This window comes from Bidens hawaiensis, unplaced genomic scaffold, assembly GCF_021521415.1.
Source record: "Bidens hawaiensis isolate Kalapana, Puna unplaced genomic scaffold, B.hawaiensis_p1.1 tig00017853_1, whole genome shotgun sequence".
Taxonomy (NCBI): domain Eukaryota; kingdom Viridiplantae; phylum Streptophyta; class Magnoliopsida; order Asterales; family Asteraceae; genus Bidens; species Bidens hawaiensis.
Window position 1 is genome coordinate 179,200 of NW_027492690.1, and position 26,563 is coordinate 205,762.

The 26,563-nt window shown below is 39.6% G+C and overlaps 3 protein-coding genes and 1 pseudogene across 3 annotated transcripts; 2 read left to right on the forward strand and 2 right to left on the reverse strand.

Annotated features, from left to right (window-relative positions):
• The first annotated feature begins 215 nt into the window (after positions 1–215).
• On the forward strand, positions 216–12,679 carry LOC143554746 (G-box-binding factor 4-like). The gene is made up of 6 exons (XM_077044441.1): positions 216–545; positions 1,247–1,599; positions 1,675–1,746; positions 1,882–1,911; positions 11,821–11,922; positions 12,006–12,679. Exons 1-5 carry the CDS (start codon positions 356–358, stop codon positions 11,902–11,904), a joined length of 729 nt encoding a protein of 242 aa, XP_076900556.1. The 5' UTR covers positions 216–355; the 3' UTR covers positions 11,905–11,922; positions 12,006–12,679.
• Positions 12,680–17,064: 4,385 nt separating this feature from the next.
• Positions 17,065–18,610, reverse strand: LOC143554747 (putative receptor-like protein kinase At4g10390 pseudogene; annotated as a pseudogene).
• Positions 18,611–18,927: 317 nt separating this feature from the next.
• On the forward strand, positions 18,928–20,126 carry LOC143554734 (uncharacterized). Its single transcript, XM_077044433.1, has 3 exons — positions 18,928–18,999; positions 19,181–19,376; positions 19,876–20,126. The coding sequence occupies exons 1-3, from the start codon at positions 18,928–18,930 to the stop codon at positions 20,124–20,126; spliced, it is 519 nt and encodes a 172-aa protein (XP_076900548.1).
• Positions 20,127–24,479: 4,353 nt separating this feature from the next.
• LOC143554748 (putative receptor-like protein kinase At1g33260) lies at positions 24,480–25,740 on the reverse strand. The gene has a single exon (XM_077044443.1). It carries the CDS (start codon positions 25,445–25,447, stop codon positions 24,491–24,493), a length of 957 nt encoding a protein of 318 aa, XP_076900558.1. The 5' UTR covers positions 25,448–25,740; the 3' UTR covers positions 24,480–24,490.
• Between the last annotated feature and the right edge of the window lie 823 nt (positions 25,741–26,563).

Genomic DNA, 26,563 nt, shown 5'->3' on the forward strand with positions numbered 1-26,563 from the left:
CCACACAACTTGTATCAAAGGGGCTGGTTTATGTTTGTTTGAATCATTGACACGTTTAACATTTTCCCCACAGTTATGTCTAAAAAGACAAGTGTCAAGTGGAGCTTAGGTGAGGGACTATTTTTGTAATTTTCCACTTTCAATATTTTCGATCCATCGATCAATCGATATAATCATCTCCTACTTCCGTGTTCCAAATAAACATAATTCAACGCTCATCTAAACATCTGGATCCAAACAAACAACCAAACATCACATAAAATTCAACAATTTATTTATAATCCCGAACAAACCCTATTATTATTATTATTATTATTATTATTATGCTCACACTCCCGACCAATCCGGATGATACATGGCTTCCTCCAAGCTTATGTCTTCGATAAATTCGGATCTAATCACACGCAAATCATCAACTAATTCTTCTTCCTCAATCAATAACAAAAATTCCAACACCTTCCAGATGTCCGACAACCAACTACCTCAATCTCAACCTCTTCAGACTACGTTGTTAGATGCCGCCGCCGTTAGCCGTCAAGACAGTGGTTTGTTTTTTTTTGTTTTTTTAATCTGACATTTTACATGTGTCAATTTGTTATTATATTTGATCAAATTGTTTTTGGTATGAAGTTATAAGTCAATTTTATCCTGTAATAGCCTTGTATAGTTATCGAGTTCAAGCCTTGTATAGAAGAAGATCATTTAGGTTCGTCAAGCCTTAACGAGTCTAGTGTATTTTTTAAGCTTTTAACTTTCTAGGACATCTATATATATTAGTTTTACATTGCACAGCTGAGCTTTTGCGCGTTTAAACTTTAAAGTACTGCACATGAGCTCGAACCTAGCTTAAGCTTGTTAAGATTTTGTCAAAATATATACAAATAATTAAATTTGTATTTAAATTCTAATTAATAAATAATAAATGAGCCGAACTCTAGCTTGAAATAATGACACACTTTTTAATAGCCGAATTTTAGAAAAAAAGCTCAAAATGAACCAAGCTCGAGCTCGGGCTCTTGTAAGTCAAAACAAGCTGAGCTCGGGCTTGGCTCTGCTCGTATACGGCTCTTGTAATAGTTCAATTTAATATTGATTAAGTTTTTTAAGACAGACGCCATGAATGATAGTATAATACCCATTATTAGTTATTCTATTATATCAGTTCATATTTTAAAAATATTTGATTCGAGATTATTTGAAATTGAACTTAACGTTATGTTTATAAATTTTTGTAACATGAAATCAGTGCCTACATCATCAAAGAGTGTGGATGATGTTTGGAAGGAGCTTGTGGCGGGGCGAAGTTGCAAGCAGGAAGTGCCCGATGAGATGATGACTTTAGAGGATTTCTTGGCGAAAGCAGGGGCAGTTGAGGAAGAAGATGTTAAAATTCCACCTCAGCGATTGCCGAGCGGAGGGATATTTAGTTTTGACAATCCTAATAGTAGTATTCACCCGCCAAATGTCAATGTGGACGGGTTCGGTATTGGAGGGAAAAAGAGAGCAATGTTGAAGACGTTAGATAAGGCGGCACAACAGAGGCAGAGAAGGATGATTAAGAATCGAGAGTCCGCTGCAAGGTCCAGAGAACGCAAACAGGTGATTACTTCTCTGTTTTCTAAACAAAATTTCAACTTTTATGATTCTTAGTTTTTTATTGATATGCTTTTTCAGGCATACCAAGCTGAGCTGGAATCTTTAGCTGTGAAACTGGAAGAAGAAAATGAGGCGTTGTTGAAAGTAAAGGTAACACGGTTAATCACTTAATCTTTGTGTTCTTCTTTTCATAATAAAGCAGTTTGGTTATAAACAATTATGAGTTTTAACTTGAAAAGTTATTATTTGCTAACTCGTTTTACTTATTTATTTTTATTTTTTCAGACGGAGCAGACTAGAATAAGGTATAAGCAGGTATGTAACTAATTCTACTCCCTTTGCTCTTTTTATGCATGAAGAGGTAGGTCCCAGCAGAGCCCAGTTGGACCCGCAAGACTCACCTTAAACAGGGACGTCTGCGCAGAGACCAACTGGATCCGCAGGACCAACCATGCTCAGAGACGTGACGTCCTTACGCGCAGTACGCAAGCTGGTCCCGCAGGAAATGCCTCCCAATGGTGAAGGACTCCGCCTGTCCCCGCAGCCTCGGATACAAGCCATTAGGGAAGGCCACCCGCGCAGCATGGCTACACGCACAAGGCACTTAGCTCTCGATCATTCAGTGTCACCTGAAGGAATGAGCCAAGCCGGGAGCAATCCCGCACAGAGGCGGGAGGGGGAATACTCCCGCCCAAATAAGCCAGTCCGTATACTGAAGGATCTTTTACTGTACCTGACGAGGTATGGGCGAAAGATCTGATCAGAGATACGACAGCTCACTGATACAGTATGGCGAGCAGCATGCTCCTGTACTGTATCACTATTAGCCGCTGCCTACTCACCAACTACTGCCATACCACGTGCGTAGCCGTCAGTTGGTGGAACAGGAATAGTATACAGCAGGCCTGGTCACTATCAGCCGCTACCTACCCACCAACTACCAGCAGGGCACGTGCGTAGGCTACTGTTGGTGGAACAGGAACACTGTTGCAGCCGGCCATACCTCTTTGGAAACCTACCTTCGGCTATAAATACCACAAATGGTATGACCATCTCATCTTATCATATCTTATTATCTTATATCATCATAATATACCTGATATCTGCTCTAGCAATCTCTTAATATACTTTTATATTTAAAGAGCAATCTAGTCTGATTCTCACGCCGGAGGGTGGTCACAAGGAGGAACCCCCCCCCCCTTCTCAGTGACGAGCTCACGGTGTCTGTTTTGCAGGTTATCAGAAGAACCATCTTCCAAGGGTCTAACCCCTCGTGGGAAACAGCTATCCAACCCCCAGGTTACCAGTAATCTGTCCGGGGTCCGGTTAGTGTTTCTTCATTGGCGCCATCCGTGCATAAAGCTAGAACTACAATTTTCTCCAGTTTTTTCAAACTTCAACAAAGATGGTTAGAGAAATTCCGGTAACCACAACCCCAGCTACTAGGGGGAATACCGGCAACACAGTTTTTACGAACACTACCCCGGCTACCGAAGCCGGGGCAAGTGAAGTAAATTTTACGAACACTACCCCACTTACCAAAGCTGGGGCAAGTGCAGTAAATGACCGCCTACTGGGATCCACCGATACCCAGTTTGAGAAACGAAGACTCCCCCGCCAGACTCTCGATGAAGTTAAGGCATGGGCGGAGGCACGACAAAAGGAATTCCAGGCTGAGTTGGACGAACGCTTGCGTTCCGTGCAACAGGCCGACGAATTCGAGTACTGGGAGGATGACTCGGAGGAATCCGACTCCGACGCGAACCCTCGCCATAGGGCAAAAGGGAAGCGTAAGGAAACGGAATCCCAACCGAAAAGGCATTTTGGACAAGCCTTCAAACCAAAAAGCACAGGTGGAAGTCCACGAGACTTCTCAAAAACGTTCAGACCAAACGTTGCAAATGCAGGAATGTCCAAGTTTGCAAGGGACATTGCGGAAGCAATCGCCCCAAAGAGTGCCAAACAAATGCCTAACATAGGCACATATGACGGTTTATCTGATCCAGACGATCATTTGAACAGGTTCATAGCGGGGGCAACCGTCAGCAATTGGACGGAACCCACGTGGTGCTACATGTTCCAAATGACGCTTGTTGGGGCTGCTAGAGCTTGGTTTGATCGTCTACCGGTCAACCACATCTACGACTGGGCAGACTTCCAACAGAAGTTTAGCCAACACTTCAGCCAGCAACGGAAGTATACCGAGGAGCAATGGACAATCCTCAAATGCATACGAGAGGAAGATGAATCTCTGCCAAACTTCATCACTCGCTTCAACTCAAAGAAGCTAAGTTTGGGCAATATCAACGAAGATCTTGTTCGCGCTGCCTTCATCCAGGGCGCACATGACCCAGAGCTCATCCGCACCCTAACGGGTAAAGATGGCATGCCATCCACATGGGATGGCATCATGACAGCAGCAAAACGCTATGCGGAAACAGAGAAGCAACTGGGTAGAGATCTCCCACAGAGCACAAACCTCTACACTCAGAAGACGAGAGAAGACAACGTCCTCACCGCCAGACTAAATAAAAAGCGAAAGCTAGGCATTTGGCAGTCAAGGGTAAACTTTGACACCTCATCCGGCTTGCAACATCGAGTGGGCGGAAGGGATAATGTACGGTCGCACCGGAACTCCAGATGGACGCCACTCACCAAAAGCGTCACTGAGATATTCGCCACTGAAGAGCTCCCATGGCCAAAGCCTCCAATAATCCGACATCGTCACGATGCTGATCGGAGCAAATACTGTGACTTCCACAAGACAAAAGGCCACAACACTGAAGAATGCATAGACGTAAAGGACATGGTCGAAGCATTTGTCAGAGATGGGACGCTCGCGCACCTCGTGGCACAATAAAGACTGAGCAGGCGGGTGCGTATAGAACCTCAGCTGGGGAAGACACGAATCAATTCCAGCTTCAAAATCGAGACTACATGCTGCGTAAAGAACGAGATCCCGAACCAGGTGCGTATCGGCTCGATGGCACTCCCATCCCAACATGGAAGGGAGCTCATTTACACAGTCTGCATGTAAATCAATTCCAATTTGTAAAGAAAAGGCCAAGAGCCACTTCTAATGGAAATGATTCTCTTTAAGAACATCGAAGCTGATGATTTTACATTCATACTTTTCTGAACACTAATATGCCGGTTTTCACCGCATAATTACGTGAAGTCATTGCATGGGAAGGCGGTCCTACCCGCACGAACCCAATAACGTGACAAACCTTCACGCAGGTCAGTTTGGGAAAAAGTTCAGCACCCAAAAATGAAAGTGCCGGTCTATCCGCATGAACCATTAAAGGAAACTGAATAATAACCTATCAACAACCGCGCGTCGAACGGTTAAACTATGCAACACTCGTGACGGCGTTCACATTACGTGAAGTCGTTGCGTGGGAAGGCGATCCTACCCGCACGAACCCAATAACTTGACAAACCTTCACGCAGACCAGTTGAAGGGGAAGAGTTCAATTATCCTATTAAATGAAAGTGCCAGTCTATCCGCATGAATCATGAAAGGAAACAGAACACTAACCTATCGACAACCGCGCGTCGAACGGTTCAAAACAAAATTCTTAAAAAGGATAAGGAAAACCTACACGCAGGTCAGATATGGGTAAAGTTTTGCCATCCTACTAAGTGCAAGTGACGGTTCTACCCGCACAATCACGAAAGAGGAAGCAAAACTTCACACCTATTATCAACCACGTTCAAAGGTTAACTTATCCTCATAGGATGAGGAAAACCTACACGCAAGTCAGATATGGGTAAAGTTTTGCCATCCTACTAAGTGCAAGTGACGGTTCTACCCGCACAATCACGAAAGAGGAAGCAAAACTTCACACCTATTATCAACCACGTTCAAAGGTTAACTTATCCTCAAAAGGTGAGAAAAACCTACACGCAGGTCAGATAAGGGTAAAGTTTTGCCATCCTACTAAGTGCAAGTGACGGTTCTACCCGCACAATCACGAAAGAGGAAGCAAAACTTCACACCTATTATCAACCACGTTCAAAGGTTAACTTATCCTCAAAAGGAGAGAAAAACCTACACGCAGGTCAGATAAGGGTAAAGTTTTGCCATCCTACTAAGTGCAAGTGACGGTTCTACCCGCACAATCACGAAAGAGGAAGCAAGACTTCCTGTTATCAACCACGTTCAAAGGTTAACTTATCTTAATGCCTTAGAAATTTCGAAAAGGAAAACCTACACGCAGGTCAGATGAAGGTTAAAGTTTAGCCATCCTACCAAGTGCAAGTGACGGTTCTACCCGCACAATCACGAAGGAGGAAGCGAAACTTTAACCCATTAACCACGTTCAAAGGTTCTTATTCTAAACACTTGGAAAATTGCTAATTTAAACTAAGTATGCAAGTCATAAGTTTATAAAGCAAGGAACCCAAAGAAGGAAATAACAATCTTATACGCAAAAAGATTAATATTTCAAGAATATATTACAAGAATGGCCGGGTAACTACCCGCCTAAAAGAAAAAAACGATACAAGTCGATCTTAGCAATGGGAAGGGATCTTCAGGATCAAGCTTCAGGGCCGCTTCCACTTGGACCCGCTCCGTCAGAAGAACGGGGTGGTTCGAGGAACGCTTTGAGGACAGCTAACCCATCATCAGCAGCAGCTACTTCGTCCACCTTTTCCACCACTGGATGCGGGAAGGCGGCGTATTGGTTCAATGCTTGGTCATAAATGGCTTCGGTATCCACATCGAACAAAGGGAAGTTGGAAGGCGGGACGCCTTTCTCAACAAACCCTAGACCAAGCAGGAAGCCGGCCTTTTCCCCATCCTCATGAGAAGCGTTGAGGGCTGCGGTCATAGCATCATCGTAAGAGGTCTCTGAAAAGACCCGACGCACAACCTACAAAGAAAAAATACAAGTATTAGAACTTTTTCTTACAAAAGAAAAGCGAGAAGATAAAGCTAAACATACCTGAGGCAACGCTTCTCGAAGAAGCCATTGGAGGGCAGCTTGAGCTTCGTTATGGGCGCGTTCGGCTTCGCTCTTGTTAAGGTTGGCAAGTAAAACTTCCTTTGCGGCAGCCTCTTCGACGCCCTTAAGCTTCCGCTCGGTGTGGTCAAGCACCCCTCTCTGGTCCAGGATTTCCTGGAGTTTCTTGGCATCTTTCATTGCCAAGGCATCATGAGCGCGTTGGAGAGCCTCTAATTTGGCCTTGAGCTCCTCATTCTCCACACGCAAAGGCTCAGCAACGGCTTCAGCCTTGGCAGCCCTCTCGGTTGCGTTTCGCGCAGTCTCCCTGGCCAGCCGAAGCTGTTCATTCACAGCTTGGGCAGCCTTGGAGCGGGCCTCGAGTCGCGCCTGAACTTCAACCTCGAGGGCCTTGAAGGCCTTCTCCTTGTCGGCGGCAGCTGCCGCCAGCTGTTGGTTCTCCTCCCGAAGAGCACGCGCCTCAGATACGTCCTTGGCGCGAGCTGCTTTCAACTTGTCGTTTTCACGACAAAGCAGCTCGACGCGTGGCTGCGTCCGGGCCTGGAGAACCCGAAGCTCATTGGTTAGCCTACCCTCCTGGTAGCTAGCCATGGCTTCCCCCAACGCACCATGAGGAGCAGCGTGGCGAGCCCAGTCCACGCACTCCACAGGGGTACGAAGGGTTGTTCCTCGGCGTATGTTCCATCGCGGAACATACACTTCATTGGAATCCGACACTGCAAAAGAAACAAAGGCAGTAAGGAAAAGATGATAAAAAACAAGGGAAAAAGAAAGGAACCCTACGCACCTGTAGGGTCAATGACAGGCCGATAGCCGCCAAACCCATCACCTGAACTTAAAGGAAATCCATCCAACAGGTCAGGCAGACGGGAAGGTGACAAAGATCGGTGGGACGCCCTGCGCGTACCTGATGGTCCGGCCGTCGGTGCCGGTGGCGCGGGCATGGTGGCAGCCGCCGTGGTCGCCGTTGTGGTCGCCGCCGTGGTCGCCGCCTCGTAGTCAGCAGCAGCAGTAACCGCCAGCTCTGTGAAGGATGCTGTAAAAATCGCACTCACGGCCGGCGGGGACGTCATCTCAGCTGGAACAGTCTGCTCAGGAGCAACTGAACCAGCGGAAGCAGGCGCGGTCACCTGGGTCGACGCCTCAGGTAGGCTGACCAAGCCTACCGTCATTGGCGGAAGGGTACTCCTCTGCGCTTCACCCCGGAATGCGTCAACATCCACGCCTGCACAAAGAAGAAAGTGTTAGATAAATTAATGAAGTGATAAATCTACAGACATTATAATTGTACTTACGGGTTTTCTTGACCCTGAACGTACGGACGGGCGGGGAGGAACCCGATGGAGCCGGCCTCTTGGTACCGGTCACCGTCGTCTTCGTAGGTTCTCCGGAGGTAACGGTCATAGCCTCCGGAGCAGTGGTCTTCTCACCACCGGGCTTCCCCGCCACTTCTTCACTATCTGACTCCGAGTCAGATAGAACCACTGGATCAGCTGTGGAGGCCTTCTCCTTCCCCTTCACGCCGGCAGCAGCTTTCTTCTTCCGCACCAACGGAGGAGCATCTGAGGATTCCTCAGAGGAAGACGGGTCAGGAATTCCAGCAGCGGGTACAGCATTGAGGGATTGAGGAAAGAATATCGCCTTACCTGGCCGCCGGTGGCTCAGGATCTCGTGGCCCAGCGGATAGACCTCCACAAACCGATCCGCCGTTTGCTCCAGGATGGGCAACTCGCCCTCGTCCAGAGCACGAGTACCCATCCGCGCAGGACCGTCGGTTTCCCGCGGGTACAGAAGCGACTCCAAATCATTTCCCTCTGAAAGAATAAACAGTTAGAAGACAAACGCGTATCAAAAAGAAAGACAAGACATACCATAGGGAATAGAGTTCAAACCGTATTCGAGAAGGATGGGAACCTGAGACGCATCCTTCCACACCCAGCTCATCCCTAACATGACCATCCCGGACTCCGCAAACCGGTAAACCGGAGATTGGATCCGGGATATCTTCGAAAACCATTCCGCCTCCTGGTAGTTGGGGGCGTGAAGGCTCGGTATCGCTTGGCCATTTTTAAACTTCATGGCAAGGGGGATGGCGCGGGCAGAAATGTAGAAGAATTCCTGCTTCCACGCGCGAAGACTGCGCTCGGTGTCGCAAATCTTCAGACCCTTAATACGGGTCGTCAAGGTGTACCCCCCCTGGATGCACCTCCAGGTATAGAAGGTCATCAGGCGGTCCACATGGGGCTCGATGCCCAAAATCCGGCACACCCACTCAAAATGGCGAATCTTGGCGATCGCCATGGGGTGCAGCTCGGTCAAATGAACACCGTGCCTCTCAAGGACACGGTAAACAAATTTTGTCAATGGGAATCTAAGATTCCCATAGACAAAAAATGCAGCATAAACCCCGATCTTGCCTCGGGGGGCATCGTACACGGTCTGGTGGGATTCAGGAAACTCAGGCTCGAGATGATCGAGCATGAACTTCCTGACAACATACCGGTACTGATCGCCGGGCAGAGCACACTGGCACTCGCCAGCAGTACCCCTGTCATCGGCTATAGCTTCAGCATCACGAGAAGACATCTTGCAGAGAGAAGAGAACGATTTCGAGAGAATGCTCGATTGAATAAAGGAGTATTCGCCGGAAATCGCCTTAAAGATGAAGAGAAGAGTTAAAAGTGTGAATTGCAAATAACCCTCTCCCCCTTTATATAGTAATCGCAATTAATGCGGTGAAATTAATGCGGAGGAGAGAGAAATCGAATGTGCAATGAAACTATGACACGTGGCAAAAACCAAGCTGGCAACAGCTGTTGAAAGGACGTATGCCAGTAATTTCGCGGCCACGCGCCCGAAAAATCGCGCCCACGCGCCTGAAAAAGCGACTGGAATGACCATGTTCTGTCACGTCACCATAACTTCTTGCACGTCCTGACACAGTCAGAAGAAACCGTCGCACGACGTTTCAGAGGTTTGGACTGTTATCTTTTCACCAACTCTTCGAATTTCAAAATTCAAAAATTTGAAAATATTAAAAAGTAAGCGGGAAAATACCCCTTACCCCTTGGCAAGCAAGTAACCGTAAGACGGATGCGGGTACAGTGTAAAGGCAAAACCCTTCACATACCTAGCACCCGCAGGGAATTGAAGCCAAGTACCTCGGCAACCAAGTAACTATAAGACGGGTGCGGGTACAGTGTAAAGGCAAAACCCTTCACATACCTAGCACCCGCAGGGAATTGACGCCAGGAATACCTTGGAAGTAAAGTAACCGTAAGACGAGCGCAGGTACAGTGTTAAGGCAAAACCCTTCACATACCTAGCGCTCCGCTGGGAATTGAAACCAAGAAGGATCTTCTGGGCAATGCTTGCGGAAACGGAAATAACATCCCCGCATAGCGGGAACGTCGAGAACTACGTTGTTTGAAGCTCCAGGATGGAATTGGTGGTCTTAACATAATTGATCACTATGTTCAAAACTACCAAAACCTCATGGAAAATACATACAACTGGGACTCAATGCTCCTGACTTGCGAGGAGGTTACAGACCTACCCGCATCATACCCAAAGACCAAGCAGGAAACTCGGGCATTTCTGCAAGTGACAAGGACTTCCGCGGAAAGAATCCCCATGGAAAACCTTACAAAACCCTTTTCAAAACCCTTTGCTCAAGTCCAAAAGTTCACCTCACTTTATTAAACACTCATGAGAAGAACATTGGACTGGGGGGACTTGAAGAGGTAGGTCCCAGCAGAGCCCAGTTGGACCCGCAAGACTCACCTTAAACAGGGACGTCTGCGCAGAGACCAACTGGATCCGCAGGACCAACCATGCTCAGAGACGTGACGTCCTTACGCGCAGTACGCAAGCTGGTCCCGCAGGAAATGCCTCCCAATGGTGAAGGACTCCGCCTGTCCCCGCAGCCTCGGATACAAGCCATTAGGGAAGGCCACCCGCGCAGCATGGCTACACGCACAAGGCACTTAGCTCTCGATCATTCAGTGTCACCTGAAGGAATGAGCCAAGCCGGGAGCAATCCCGCACAGAGGCGGGAGGGGGAATACTCCCGCCCAAATAAGCCAGTCCGTATACTGAAGGATCTTTTACTGTACCTGACGAGGTATGGGCGAAAGATCTGATCAGAGATACGACAGCTCACTGATACAGTATGGCGAGCAGCATGCTCCTGTACTGTATCACTATTAGCCGCTGCCTACTCACCAACTACTGCCATACCACGTGCGTAGCCGTCAGTTGGTGGAACAGGAATAGTATACAGCAGGCCTGGTCACTATCAGCCGCTACCTACCCACCAACTACCAGCAGGGCACGTGCGTAGGCTACTGTTGGTGGAACAGGAACACTGTTGCAGCCGGCCATACCTCTTTGGAAACCTACCTTCGGCTATAAATACCACAAATGGTATGACCATCTCATCTTATCATATCTTATTATCTTATATCATCATAATATACCTGATATCTGCTCTAGCAATCTCTTAATATACTTTTATATTTAAAGAGCAATCTAGTCTGATTCTCACGCCGGAGGGTGGTCACAAGGAGGAACCCCCCCCCCCCCTTCTCAGTGACGAGCTCACGGTGTCTGTTTTGCAGGTTATCAGAAGAACCATCTTCCAAGGGTCTAACCCCTCGTGGGAAACAGCTATCCAACCCCCAGGTTACCAGTAATCTGTCCGGGGTCCGGTTAGTGTTTCTTCAATGCATTAACACAGTGTTACTATTTTATTAAATTTTGTTTATTTCTGTTACTAACTATATACAGCTTATTTTGAAAATGTCGCATAGTTTAATAATTTCACTTTGCCAAATTTGTTCCCTCAAATTATGATAAATAATATGTTATTTTCTCCATTCATAGAAGAGTATTTTAGATTACTTGGTGGTTTAATTCTATTGTTGCTTTTCCGAAAATGGTTAATTTTTGTTGGTTTATATGGTTTTGTCTGATCAATATGGTTCCAGTTAAATAAATAGAATAATTTGGAAACTGTAACGCAAAATCCGATCATGAAACAACTGCATTTTTTATTTTAGAAACAATGAAAATGTGAATACATTGTTATTATACATAAAATACCAAATGTATCTTTGGGGCGCTTGTTCAAGTTACAATTGTTTGATTTCATTTGTGTTTGTTTGAAGTTATGTTTTATTCACTCTGTTTCATGAAAATAGAATGTGTTGGATTTGTAATTAATGTGATTAACACTGTTTTGTGTGTTGTTCAGTTGATGGACAGCATAATTCCAGTAACAGAGAAACAAAGACCAAGACGAAACGTGCTGAGGAGAGTTCGGTCGATGGAATGGTAGCTAATTATCTATAATAAGGTAAAGCACAAGACGAGTCAAATTTTCATCACATGCAAACACAAACCATAGTACCAACTAATAACGTGTTCATTGCATTGCAGGAAGATGATACATATCTAGATGAATATTACAAAGAACATGTTGCAAACGGAAGATGAACTTGTCATATGTAGGTCTATAGATATGGGCCCAATGCGCAGCGGTTCATAGATCAACTAAAAACTTGGAGGCCGAAAGAATGACCACATTTTTGTTGAAAATGTTTGTTTTATATCAAACAAAGAAGCTAAATGAATGTGGTAGTTAATCTTTTTTATTGTTTTTAGAGCGAATGAAACTGTAAAAGGCGACAATAAGAGAGACAAGTATTGCTGATCCCGCTATTATAGGAGTAGATGAAGAAGAATAAGAGGAACTCTTTTGTTCCGATTCCTCTGTTTGGCTTTCGGGTATCTGATCTTGCTTCTTTATTTCTTCATCCACATCTTGATTTACCGTTTGTTTATCTTCATTGGTGGGAATAGGAATAATAGGTTGTTTGAATTCCTCAATCCCAACACCAGGGACCATCCCTTTTACCAATTTTGGCATCCGAATGGTGAGTCTTGACTCGCCTTGGTCAAACCGGGCTTTGACTTTATCCAAAGCCACTCCCTCTGGGATTATGAAGGTCTTTTGGAATCCCTTGTTGGGCTTTTCACCACTTATTGTTATTCTATTCCCATCCTCATTTATGTCAATCTTTATGTCCTTTTTCTCATAACCACCTATATACATGTAAACCATTTAAATAACATATACCAAGAAAGAAAAAAAAAGTAGTTATAAAAATCTAACCGTTTTTGAGGTCGGATGTGAGAATAAACATGGAATCCGTTTGGTGTGAGGCGAAAACGACAACTTGTTCGTTTTTTGAAATCGATAGGTCAACTTCATTTGGGAGCTTCAGATTTAGTTTGAAATCCATTTTTGTATTTCAAGCTAGTTATGGCCTAGGTGAGATGTTCATTAATATAGTCAGGATGATTACAATGACAACATGTGTGTTTATGTGGAGGGAGCAAAGAAAAGAATATATCCATTGCTTCCATTCTTTCTTCATTTGCTTTGGCGGGAAGCTAATTCTAGCCGCTTTACAAATGACATGAAATATTTTTTATAAAATGTAAGTATTATTGTATAACAAAAGGTTATCATTGAAAACAGGGTATCCAACATCCATGTCACATAATAATAAGTTAATAACCACAAATTTAAGAAAAAAAGGTTGTTTTGACCTTCCTTTAGTTATTCAGAAAAAGAAAATCTATAGATTTAAGCAAGAACAAGAATGCCAACAGTATGAGATCACAAATATCGTTTAATACCAAAGGTCTTTGGCATACCGGTACCAAGTTGTTGGACAAGGCTTTGCCTTTTCAAGAGGGCGAGAGTTCAAGTCCGGTTCTTATGAAAGAGTGCGATTATTTAGGAGAGGAGCTAAATTTGTGTGTCTATAAATAAATAAAATTTAGTCTCAATTCATTAGATTCTTCATAACATTTAATTAGAGAATGTCCTATTTATATATCAGTTCATGAGAATTGGTGTGAATTTACACACACACACTGCCTTTAGTTCATGAGAAAATCATAAACCTAGTCTTTTTGTAGAATTTGATAAACCTCTCTCTATGTATATTAGTTACAAAGAAATTATCTCTACAATTAATCAGGAGGTATGTAATATGTGTGTCGCTTACATTACGTTGCACATTCCTTGAAATGCATGTTAAAATTTCCATAGTACGTGAAAGTACTAGCGTGTATCAGTTTTTCATTGCGTATTATCAATAAACGGGTTGATGAGATTTAATAATACATGAGCAGGCTTTCTTGTGCTACAACAATTTTTGTGTATGTGGTTATTAATATTCGATTTTAATGCGTGAAGTTTAAACACATTTTATAAACTACTAGTATTGCATTGATCTGAAAAATACCATGGAGATCTTTATGATACAGTTTTATTTTATCAATAACAGTGAGCTAAGCATAAAAAAGCTATATACAATAGCATGATCAATTGTTTTGTTTTTCCTTTATTATTTTTTTTTCAGTTTTAAGTTTTAACAAATAATGCAACCATGATGGCACAACTTAGGGGTTGGAGTGGGGTGAATGCATCTTGGTTGAAATTAATCACTTTACTTCCACTTTCCACATAAGTCTAAAAATATTAAACCAAATAAATTGCATTAAAACTTTAATACAATTTTATTTTTGTTTAATTGAGTTGATGATTGGTCCGTTTTAACTTTTGGTTTTAAGTAAAAGGCAAAGATACTATCTTAGTTGACATACCCTCTAATTTACCCGAAATATGCAACGATTCTCTCACAACACACCAATAGATATCCTATAATCAAAATATTATTTCTCTATCATCTCAAGTGCGTTTTAAGCGCTCAAGTCTTTCTTGATAGTACGCACGGCTTCGATTGTTATAACATGGGAAATAATCGTGTTTGTAAGGACTAAGGAGAAACACAATATGTTTGCGGGACTCATATTAAACACAAATCCTCAATCATCACGTCGCTATTTCCTTGTTTTATTATATATATATATTTTTTCAATTATAACAAGTGTTGTAGTGTAATTTCATTTTCTTTTCAAAAATCAATTCAATTTCAAATTGTTTTATATACTATTTTGCTTGAGCAGTTCTATATATTCTTCTTTCTCCTGAGTTGATTCTTGCATTGGAAGTAATCTAATTAAAAAGGAAAAGGGGTGCAAATCACGATATTCTTATTTAATTATATTGTTCACTAACATAACTTTCGGACTAAATCACACAATTTTGAAAGTTTTGGATGCTTCTACGTCTAATTAGAGAAAATGTTATTTAAAAGAAATAAGATGTACAATTGATTAAAATCGCACGAATGAAACAAAGACTATTAGTAATATTACTATGTTGTATTGTAGATTTAAGTACTTAAATGTGCTATATGTTCAGCTTGTTTTTACATTCTATTGATCGAAAGTGGATCCATGCATTTTATCAATTCAGGTTGAGTCAGAAGACAAAAATTATGACTTTAAACTTTCGCAATAAAAAACATTGGCATTCTTGTATGGTGGAGGCCACCATTAAGATGAGCTGCAATTAACATTAATTAGACTAACAAGTTTTGTTGGGTCATGAATTTAATTGAGGGGTAGTGAAGGCCGAAAAGAAAAGGCAATTATTAATTTATTGTCTGATTTGATAAATGATTCAACATTTGAGTTACCCCTAACTCCCTAAGACGGGTATAGGGTGTTATTCACTATCATTAAAGACATATCGAATTATCGTCTTTTAACTCAAATGCTCAATCTTATAATTAAAGGAAACTTTTAAGGTTTTCATAATATCGTATCATGCTCAATGGCAATCCATATATATATATTTGGCAATTCAATATTCATTCTCCATTATGTTTTCCTCGTGTGTTATAAGTTAGAAAAAAAAAAGAGAAAAACAATAATATTTAATTAAATAGAAATAAAGAATAAAACATGAGAAGTGTAAATGAACATTTTTTTGGGATACGATACCATTATAAATTCTCTAACGCAGTTAAGAATAAAATTAACTGTTTGTGTTATCTTACATCAACCATGTTAAACACCAAGTTAACTACATACACAACTTATGTCTGTATAATATTTGAATATTTATATATATAGTAGTGTGAGTTATCAGAGTTTATGAAAATGTTTTGAGGATTTATTTAAGTAAAGAATGAAAGGTTAAATAGATAATTTGGTGTAAAGTATGAGAAATTTTTTTAAGTGATACTTTTAGAAAACGACTCATAACATATAGGAAACCATCCACCCTGTTCGATAAAGAGAACACAGCTTAGCACTAGAATGTCTTTCGGATACTATTTGAGTGCTAATTACCAGATAATAAAACCTAAGAAGCTAAGTTTATATTCTATGATTAGTGTTTATAAAGTGGTAAACATAACATAACACGACACGAGTTATTTAAATAAGATTAAATAAGCTACTTACTTCACATACAATGTTTTATTAAATAAAAGCTTAGTCATGATATTGATTTGATTGCTCAACCTAAACACATGTATAATATGGGTAGTAGCATATATATTATTAACAATAAAACGTAGCCACTAGAAAGTAAACGAAAATGATGGATAGACTCCATGCATTATATATTCGTTACCTTGTTATTTTCGATTAACAATTTCTTCATTTTAGTTCTAAATTAAACAAATGCTTATTACTCATTCCTTCCTCATTTCTCTATCCCAGTATAATCATAATTATATTTGAATTCGTCATTTTTTATTAACCATAATTCAACTGTTAGGTTTAATTGAACCCTGACAGGCGACTTTGAGGTGATATTCTAGATGCCGGCTATTATATTAAAAAAAATTGAAAAGAATTAGTCGTATTAATTACTTAACTAATTATGATTTACTAGACAGGTGCCCGCGCGATGCAGCGGGTGTTTAAACATGTTAATCACGTAACAAATATAAGTGTTTATGGTTCGGTTAAAACCTTGAAATCGTTTAAACCGGTCATTGGTTTGACTTCTTTTTTCTTTTTCTTTTTTTACTTACGGTTTATTGGTCGGTTTCAAAATTTTCAAAACGTAGTGAACGGTTGTTTCACGGTTTATACTGGACACTGAACACCCCTACGTAACATATTAATTTATTTAAAATGAAAAAAATTATAACAATATCATATCCAAATTAAAGAGAATAAAATGCTCGTTTTTATGGTGTAATTATTTTTATAAACTATTAACGTTTGAAAAGACTATAGTCGTTTAAAAATCATGGGTGGGAAGTTAGTTTACAACTTAAATTAAAAACATAATATGGTTAAAGATGAGGGACCAAACTTGTAAGTTGAATGGATTGTGTTTAAAAGACAAGTTTACCCTTACTAACATATGTACCTCATGTTTTAAGTGTTGTAAATTACTTAAAAATGGATGTCTTAATTTGTCATTGTTTGGTGTATTATATATAGTATAGATATATTGTACCTTACTAGACGAGACATGAACTAAAATAGACTTGTAACCGTTTATGGTTTATGAAATGTAAACATTCTTGTGAATAGTAATAAGTGACCAAACAAAAGAAATCTTAAAACTTTCTTCAAACTAAAAAACAAACTTTACAGAAAAATAATCATAAATGATGATGATGATTGATGAACCAAACCAATACATTCACATCTTAATTTTTCACAAAACCAAAATAAAAATCAAGAAATGCTATGAAACTTGTCCTTCATGGATGCAACAATCTCCTTTGCACTAGGCCTAATCATGGAGCAACTAATACACATCCCGGCCAACGAAACCATATCTTTCACCTCCTCTAAATCGAACCCACCACCGTATCTCAGTCGCGGATCCACCACCTCCTCCACTCCCACCACCCCTTTCACCATTGGACCCACAATCTCCGTCAACAATTTCCCTTTTTCCAAACTAAACGCCTCTTTTCCTGTAATAAGTTCTAGAAGTACAACTCCAAAGCTATATATATCATTCTTCTTTGAAACCAATCCGGTTTTCAAATAATGCGGGTCCACGTACCCTTGTGAACCAATTATCGCTCTGGGGCTACTCGATGGAGGCCAAACCATCGATGTAAATCCTAATTTAGCTGATCCAAAATCGCAAAGCTTGCAATTTAACTTTTCATCCAAAAGAATATTAGCAGCCTTAATATCTCCATGAATAATCTGCATCCCATGCATATACTGTAACGCTGAAGCAAGCTGGAACGCTATCAGCTTTCTAGCTTGCCACGTCAGCGTTACACTGCTCTGCAACTTCTCATGTAAATTACCATTGGATGCATACTCAAACAATAACACACGCTCTTCTTCCCTATTGTCGCAGTATCCAACTAACTTAACAATATTTGAATGTTTCACTTTGACCAAGATTTGAAGCTCTTGATCATGAATCCGGGCTAGCCGTTCGGTGCAAGGCAGTTGTATCTTGACAGCTGTTAACCCATAATCCGGTATACGGGCAAGGTAGACCGTACTAACCCCCCCCCCCCCCCCCGATCCAATAACCTTGGAGAAGTTCCTTGTCCACTTCTTAATATCTTCCCATGAATACTTGTTTGTAGATAAAGTTTGATCATATGTAGTTTTGGTGGTGACACTACAACAGTTTTCGTCGTCTTTCCTAGCGCAATCGACTACTTGATCGGATACTCTAAAGCATCCTAATAACTTGAGTAAACCCATTAGGGGAAAAAGAGAAAAGGTGGAATGAAGGAGATAGAATAGAAAGAAAGAAATGTGTGTTTAAGACTTTAAGGGATGATTAATTGAAGGTTGGTGTGTACGGACACGTCTTAAAAGGGCCCGGGAATATGATATGTTTGGTGGTGACATCAAATCTGAGAGACGGATTGAATGTATTATTGACCAATAAACAGACACTAATAACAAAATTATTGAAAAGGTGGTGTAAATTTTGTTGTCGGTGTGATTTTTTTGTCTTCTTGATTGAAAATAAAATTAAATGCAAGTAGTAAAAATGTAAAAAGGTGAAAAAGAAACTAGATTTTGGATGGCATACCTTACAAAGAAACAGCTTCGTTCTTTATCTAATGTTTTTAAAAAAAATGGTTCACGCCATAATTGGGTGTCCTCTACATAGTTCTTGCCACTAAGACGTCATTGTGGGGATTTTTAATTTAATGTTATAAGACTGAGGGTAGGGGGGGGGTGTTTGAGCGGTGGGCGCGATCGCTTATGTGGCTCGCGAACACCGCTACACCCCTCAGGTGAAGGCGGGCGCGGCTGTGGCCGCGGGGCAAAGTAGCCGTTGGAGGAGAGTTGACTGGTCAACCTTACCGTTGGCAAGTCATAAATATTTAATTTTTTTTACCTATAAATACAAATCCACACTTTCTATAAAAACTTAAACCATACATTCTCTCTATCAAAACTTCTATTTATATATTTATAAATGGCATCGTCGTCATCGTCTTCCAATTCTACCGAAGAAGACGAACTCATTTATCAAGCGGTTCAAACGACGGTAAGCTTTTTGAGATATCAAAATCGCCCCCGAGCCCCATTGTTCCGCCAACCGCGTATTCGTGACCGAAAGACCGCTAACGAAACTTTGATACGTCACTATTTTAGTCCCAATCCCACAAATGGTGAGGATAGTTTTAGAACCCGTTTTCGAATGACAAGACGATTATTCATGCGTCTAGCAAAATGACTTGCCGGAGCACTTTGAGTATTTTCAACAAAGGGATGACGCTAGAGGTAAGCCCGGATTCACGGCTACTCAAAAAATTACCGCCGCTCTTCGGCAACTAGCGTATGGTGTTGGATCGGACATGTTGGACGAGTATCTACAAATGGCTAAAAAGACCGGACGCGATGCGCTTAACCACTTTTGTAGATGTATATTTTTTTTACGTTTGTTTATATATTTTTCAAATATTTACATAACTTATATAACTTTAATAATTATATTTAGGGGTCATATCGCTATACAAGCGGAGATACTTACGTAGACCAACAATGTATGATATCCAACGCATATACGGGGTGCACGGTGAAAAGCATGGTTTCCCCGGGATGCTCGGTAGCCTTGATTGTATGCATGTTGGTTGGGCTATGTGTCCCACTGCTTGGCGAGGTCAATTCCATCGAGGTGATCACCCCGACCCTACTATTGTACTTGAGGCGGTGGCGTCACAGGATCTTTGGATTTGGCATGCGTTCTTTGGGGTTGCTGGGTCTAATAATGACCTCAATGTTATCGATCAGTCACCGATAATCGATGACCTTATTGACGGGGTTGAACCCCCTCAAGCTTTTTTTGCAAATAGAGAACATTTCAAGTACGGGTACTACCTCGTTGATGGTATTTACAACGAATGGGGGATACTTGTTCAAGCTTACGCGTCTCCAGGTTCTGACAAACGAAAGTACTTCACGAAGAAACAAGAATCGGCAAGGAAAGATATTGAAAGGGCGTTTGGAGTCCTAAAGAAAAGATGGGCAATGTTGGCGAATCCAATAAGATTTTGGACAAGAAAGAAGATAACGGAAGTCGTCATCACGTGTAAAATCCTACATAACATGATACTAGAAGACGAGGGTAAAGCTATTTGTCAAAACTACCAAGGTGATATTCCAAGACAATAATCGACGATCACCAATGAACAACGACTCGCCAACATAAATATCATCAAGAGCCGTGAGTTACACGGCAACGTTCGGCATGAGTTGGTCGAGCTTTTGTGGGATAGAAGACCCGATGATCTTGTATTAGACTAGTATCAACGTAATGTTTTATATTATTATTAATGTAATGTTTTATATTATTATTTAATGTATTCTTTAAAATAATTAAATAAATAAAAAACTGGATCAAGCCCCTGATCACCTGGACCACTATACCCTCTGGGGCTTGGTTGAGGGGCTTGATCCATGGCCATGTCATCGCCTACGTGTTAGATTTTGCTTGGCTCACCTGGGGCTCAACCAAGCCCCATTACTCTTAGCCTAATAGACGAATTGGGTTCTTGTTATCAAGTTAGCACGCGTCGAACATTCTTAAAATGCGTTTTAAGTTTAGATTCGAGTTGCATGCCATTATGTGGCCATAAACTAGCTCGAAGAACACCTTCCGATACTCAAAGTTAGTAAAGTGTATTGTAAGACATATCAAATAGATATAATGTGGTGTATAATAAGTGTAAATAGATAAGAAAAGGGAGACAGTAAGAAAGAGAGGAAAGTTGAACTTGCTGAGAGGAGCAGCAGAAAGGAACTTACTAAAATTGTTTATGGTATCTAATTCAAAGAGTATTAAAAATAAACTATTTTCTATATAGGACGAATGTTGTACCGAAGAATCATCGAAAATTTGAAGTTCAGGCCTTCATGGTTATAAAAAAACGAACCTCTAAAATATAAACTTTAGGAAAAACAAAAAAACGAAACGCAACTGGAATTTTGGTTCCACAAACCAACAATAATGGATTTTGTAAGCATTTGTTCTAGGGATTATCTCATAAAAAGTAACCAAGTCTTAAAAATGTTTTAATTATGTCACTTATGCATATTTTTTCTCAAATCGGGTCACTAAATCTTCAAATAGAGTCTCACCGAATTTTTTGTGCATTAAGAAAGAAATGGAGGATAAGATGTGGGGGTCGGAATTTGCAATATGTAGTTAAATTTAGAAAATCTTAAAAAACGTTAATTATATTAACATTCAAAAAAAAAATCCACGTCGCCATCCAACGTCAACATAAAGAAAAAAGATAAAAAGATTTCCTATGTGAAACAAAAAAGAAAAAGGCTAAAAAACATGTTAAAACATTTAATTTAATAAAATATTACAATTAAGTGACTTAATTGTAATAATTTTTAAAAATTAGTTACCTAATTGAAACACTTTTAAAACTTGATTAATATTTTATGAAATTGATCATTTGTTTTAAAATAAAATTATTCATAAAATATTTTAAAAATATTTTAATAGTTACAGGTCCCTATGAAATTGGGCTTTGTGCGTTTACCTACCCTGCAGATGGACTGCCTCAGGGCTTGAGCTATATATATATAATATATTTTTTTAACAATTAACAAATAAAGAATTGTCTAAAACTTCGTATGGGATGACCCAATAGCAAAAAATAATTGTTAGATGGCCCAACACAGTCACACGAAGTCCTTAAACGGCTCTAAGTTATCTTCAATTCCGGGAAAAACTCCACCACTCGAAGGCGCGCTAGTGATAAAACCCGGACGCCATTAGAATCGAATTAGAGATCACAAAGATCTCAGTCTTATTTCATTAAGTCACTTATGCCTCTCCTAAAGTGTTGTCTATGAGGATTGAACATGAGTTTCCACTAAAAATTCATGTTTCCTACCATTGCACCGTATTATAAATGAGTTAGGCTAGAGGTATGTGCCTATAAATTAGAATAAGTTAATAACAAATGTTTTAAATATGTATATAAGTAAATTATTAGAAAACAATTTTAGAGGTTGTTTGTTTGTCGTTATCTAATACTTTTTTTAAGTCTGATTCGGGTCGAATTTTCACGGGTCTTATTAAAAAAGTAAAACTACTTTTTATATAATCTAACAAAAATACGTCAACGTCATCACAATTACCTAATAAACAATGTTTTAAATCTAAAGTTCATATAATGTTTAATTTTTAAGCCTCGGTCTCAAGTCCCTAATAAAATAAGTTAAAACAATAAAATTAACCACCAGATGAGTGATTCACTTAATGACCTACCTAAATTATGTTAGAAGTCTGGCTGGAGTTCAACTGACAAAGAGATTTGATGGCGACGAAGGATGATCGGTAGTGGGTCTGGTCATTGTTTGTCGCTACTCGGTTTTTTTTCTTTGCAAATGCGGTTTTATTAGCTTAATAAGGTTTAAACCTCTAAAATATAATTAATATTAATATTAACAAGTACATGTCCCATAAGAAAAAAATAACTTTCATATAACAAACCTACTAAAATCAAGCATTTAAAGACAAGGGTTAACGGAGAATGAAAACAAAAATTTAAAAAGTTTCATATGATTCGGGTAAACGGGCATGTGGTGTTGGGTAGCTGGGCCGCGTATCACCGAATCCGAAACACATTCCATACCCACGAAATTTTTTAATTCTAATTTCATACCATGTTGATCAATACCTATCGAGTTTCAGATATATCTATCCCACATGTTTCGTGCATACCCATCAAGCTCAATTTTTTTTGCCAACCCTAGATGATGGCATTGGGATGGTTTGGGGCACTAGTGGTTGAGCGAGGTGGAGGTGGTAATCGGGTTGGATGGTTGGTGGAAAGACGGGTGGTCGGGAATTCCATTTACTTTAGAGTGGTGGCTTTTGTTGTAGTGCATGATCACCAGTGTAGCCGGTAGATGTTATGTGTCATGCTAACCAGACGTTTCAACATTAAAGAAAAAGAAGAAACATAGAGCGGAGATGTTAAGAGTTCTTTATATAGTCTTTAAAGCAAATCAGGAAATGATCATATTTTATGTGGCTATAATAATTGTTTAGTGTCCGTTATTTGTATGAATAAAAAAAAACATATATGTTAGTAATTCATATAAAGAGAGACCAAATATATAATGTTTGTAAGATAGTAATATGTACATGTCACGAACTCTCGATGACAATAGTTAAATCTTAAATATGTCTAAAATTTATATAAAAAGTAGACGTGCTCTAAATTTAAACGCCAATTTGTCATTTAACTTTGTCCGCACATATTTTGTCTTAATGTGGAATTATTATATGAAACATGGGCTTCACGAAGTTTGGTAGATAGATCACGTTTGTCTTGATCTTAATACTTGAATGAAGAACTTAGATAATAAAAAAAGTACAATTGTGAATGCGGAATAAAAAAAGGCAGAAAGTGTACCTGCTCAGTATATAATTTAAATAACTTTAGTTAAACGTGTTTTAGTTATGTCATTGGTGATAAATAAGTGATGATGACATTTAAAGTTATAAAGTTTTTAAAGTAGGGGTGTTGCTTTTGTATGGTTTATTCATTTATTGTTTTGTTTTTATTTCTTCTAGTCACATTTTTGTAATGCGATCCACTTTAGTGATTTTTTTGCTATGGTCAGTTGCCAACTTGAATTAAAAAAAAAGGAACAAAAATCACATTATCTTGGCAACGGGTAGTGGCAAAGACCTAGGGACGTTGCAACCCAACGCTTTCTACTAATGGTTAAGGCATTGTTTTACTTTTTCTTAAGTAATCTTAACATATAATTTCATTTATAATTTGTTCTTTGTTTAATAAATGTATTATTTAACTTTTCTAAAAATTCTAAACACGCATTTTATTTAGTTTTCTTTTTGCGAATGTTTTAATGAAACGGGATTATATAGAAAAAAATGTATTTTTTAATGTGGTTCAAATATAATATTTTTGTTATATAATAATATATTTTTTGTATATTTTATTATTATTTTTATAATGAGGAACTGTATTTATTTATAAAAAAATTGATTTACGTTGGGTTGGGAATACGAGTGAAATTTTGAATTGGGTTGGGTTATGTTGGAAATTAGAAAAATTAGTCTTTCATTGAAAGATTTGGTTGGATTATGTTGTGAATATGCATATTCTTAAGAACAACCAGCCTCTCTGTCTTTCGTGATTGAGAAAAACTTGATCTATATATCACGCCCTATCGAGGCCTACAAATTAATAGCTTAGTAGAGTATGATTTAACATATTTTTGTTTGTTTGAAAGCTAATAAGTAAACAAATAAACCAAAATCTTTTCGTATTTCTTCTTTAAATGAGAAAAGTAGAAACTCATCAAATATAGTCGGTTGGCTACCGATTTTCCAATCCCAACACACTTTCAAACAAAATTACAAACGAACAAAAAAAAATGAGAATTATTTCCTCGTATCATCTTCAAAAGATTTAAAACTAAAAATAAAAATTCAAAACTAAAAAATGAATTTACATGATATATAGACCGATAAGAAACCATCACAAATGAGCAATTGATTTAAACTTGTCCCTCATGGATGCTACAACTTCACTCGCACAAGGCCTAACCATAGGCGAACCACTAATACACTTCCCGGCCAACAAAACCATAGCCTTCACTTCCTCTAAATCGAACCCGCCACCGCATCTCAGCCGTGGATCCACCACCTCCTCCACTCCCACCACCCCACTCACCACGGGACCCATAATGTCCGTCAACTTCTGCATACCAAACGCTTCTCTACCCGTAATAAGCTCAAGAAGCACAACTCCAAAACTATAAATGTCATTCTTCTTCGAAACCAATCCGGTTTTTAAATAATGAGGATCCACGTAACCTTGTGATCCCATAATCATTCTATTCGTTTTCGTGGTCGATGGAGGTAAAACCATTGAAGTAAACCGTAATTTAGCGGACCCGAAATCACAAAGTTTGCAATTTAATTTTTGATCTAGAAGTATATTGGAACCCTTAATATCCCCATGAATAATTTGCATGCCATGAAGATACTCCAAAGCTGAAGCAAGTTGAAACGCAATCAGCGTTCTGTTTTTCCACGTCAGCGTCACATCACTCTGAAGCCTGTCATGCAAAGTACCATTAGGTACATACTCAAACACGAGTGCACGTTCATCTTCTCTATCGTTACAATATCCAACAAACTTAACAATATTCGGGTGTTTTAGTCGTGTCAAAATTTGTAGCTCTTGGTCATGAATTCGGGCTAGCCGCTCAGTGCAAGCGGATTGGATCTTGACGGCGGCTAGCCCAAAATCAGGTGACCGAGCTAGGTAGACAGTACTAAACCCTCCTGAACCAATTTGACTAGTGAAATTTCGGGTTCGTTTCTTTATGTCTTCCCATGAAAACGAAGTGGTGACATCGGAGCAGCCGACACTACCATCGTCGCAATCAGCGACTTTATCGGAGATTGTAAAGCAAAAGAATGACTTCATTGAGGTTACTTTGATATGAATATGATGGAGGTGGAGTGGATATGATATTGCAATGAAGGGATAAAAGGTGGAGTGAAGAGGAAGGAATATTATTATTTATGTAAGAGGATGGTGTGAGTGAAAGTATAAGTAAGAGTTGAGTTTGGTTTGGTGCGTACGGACCCACGAGCCATGCGGATGGAAGGCTCAAGGAAGGTGGTCTAATGTTAAAAATGTGTTAAAAACAGGGTTTAACCACCCACAGACAACACTATCAATTACAAAATCGTCGGTGTTTCTATTCTTATATTTTGTCTTATTATTAATAGCTTTAAGTTAAAATATCATGTAAACAAATACGGAATAACTAAGAAACAAATATGCTCCGTACCTACTAGGCTACTAATTAAGGCTCCTAGGTGTGGGTGGAACAAGTAGAGATGAATAAATAGAACCGGGAGTCGGTATCGAAACTAGCATTTCGGTACTGTTGTCGGGAAATTCAGGATCGCTATCGATATTTATTGAATTTTTGCATATGGTACCGGTACCATGTTTTAAGAAAGTAATGATCGTGAAATTTGGGACCGGTGCCGAATTCATCCATAGAACATAATGATCCAATATTAATATCTTGCCATGTTTGAAACTATGTCTTGATTGAGATCAAAATTTGTTAAGGCAATATGAGTGATATGAATGAGGATATTGATTTGACAGGCAAACCGTCCCCCTCAGTGATGGCAAAAAAAAAACATCCCGGTTAGACAATCCTAATTTCATACCATGTATACTAACATCTTACTCATAACAACCCGGTTAGAAAATCATCATAATAGCTATGTTTGATATGAAAAAAATATTAAAATAGTCATAAAACTTGTTAAATTATCATTCGATCCTTTTACACAGGAGAATGAAAACTGCCTATTGTCGTTATTTTGCTAATTTAAACAAGTTAGGGCTGTTTTCATAACATTTTCTTGGTAAATTGGGGTTGATTGGTGCTTTTCCAAATAAAAAATGAAATGAGTGAAAACATTTTCTTTCAATATTAAGTTATTAGTTAGATAAATAAGAGACTTTTGAAAATATAGATATAAATATAAGCATAAGCATGCCAATTGCCATGTATAT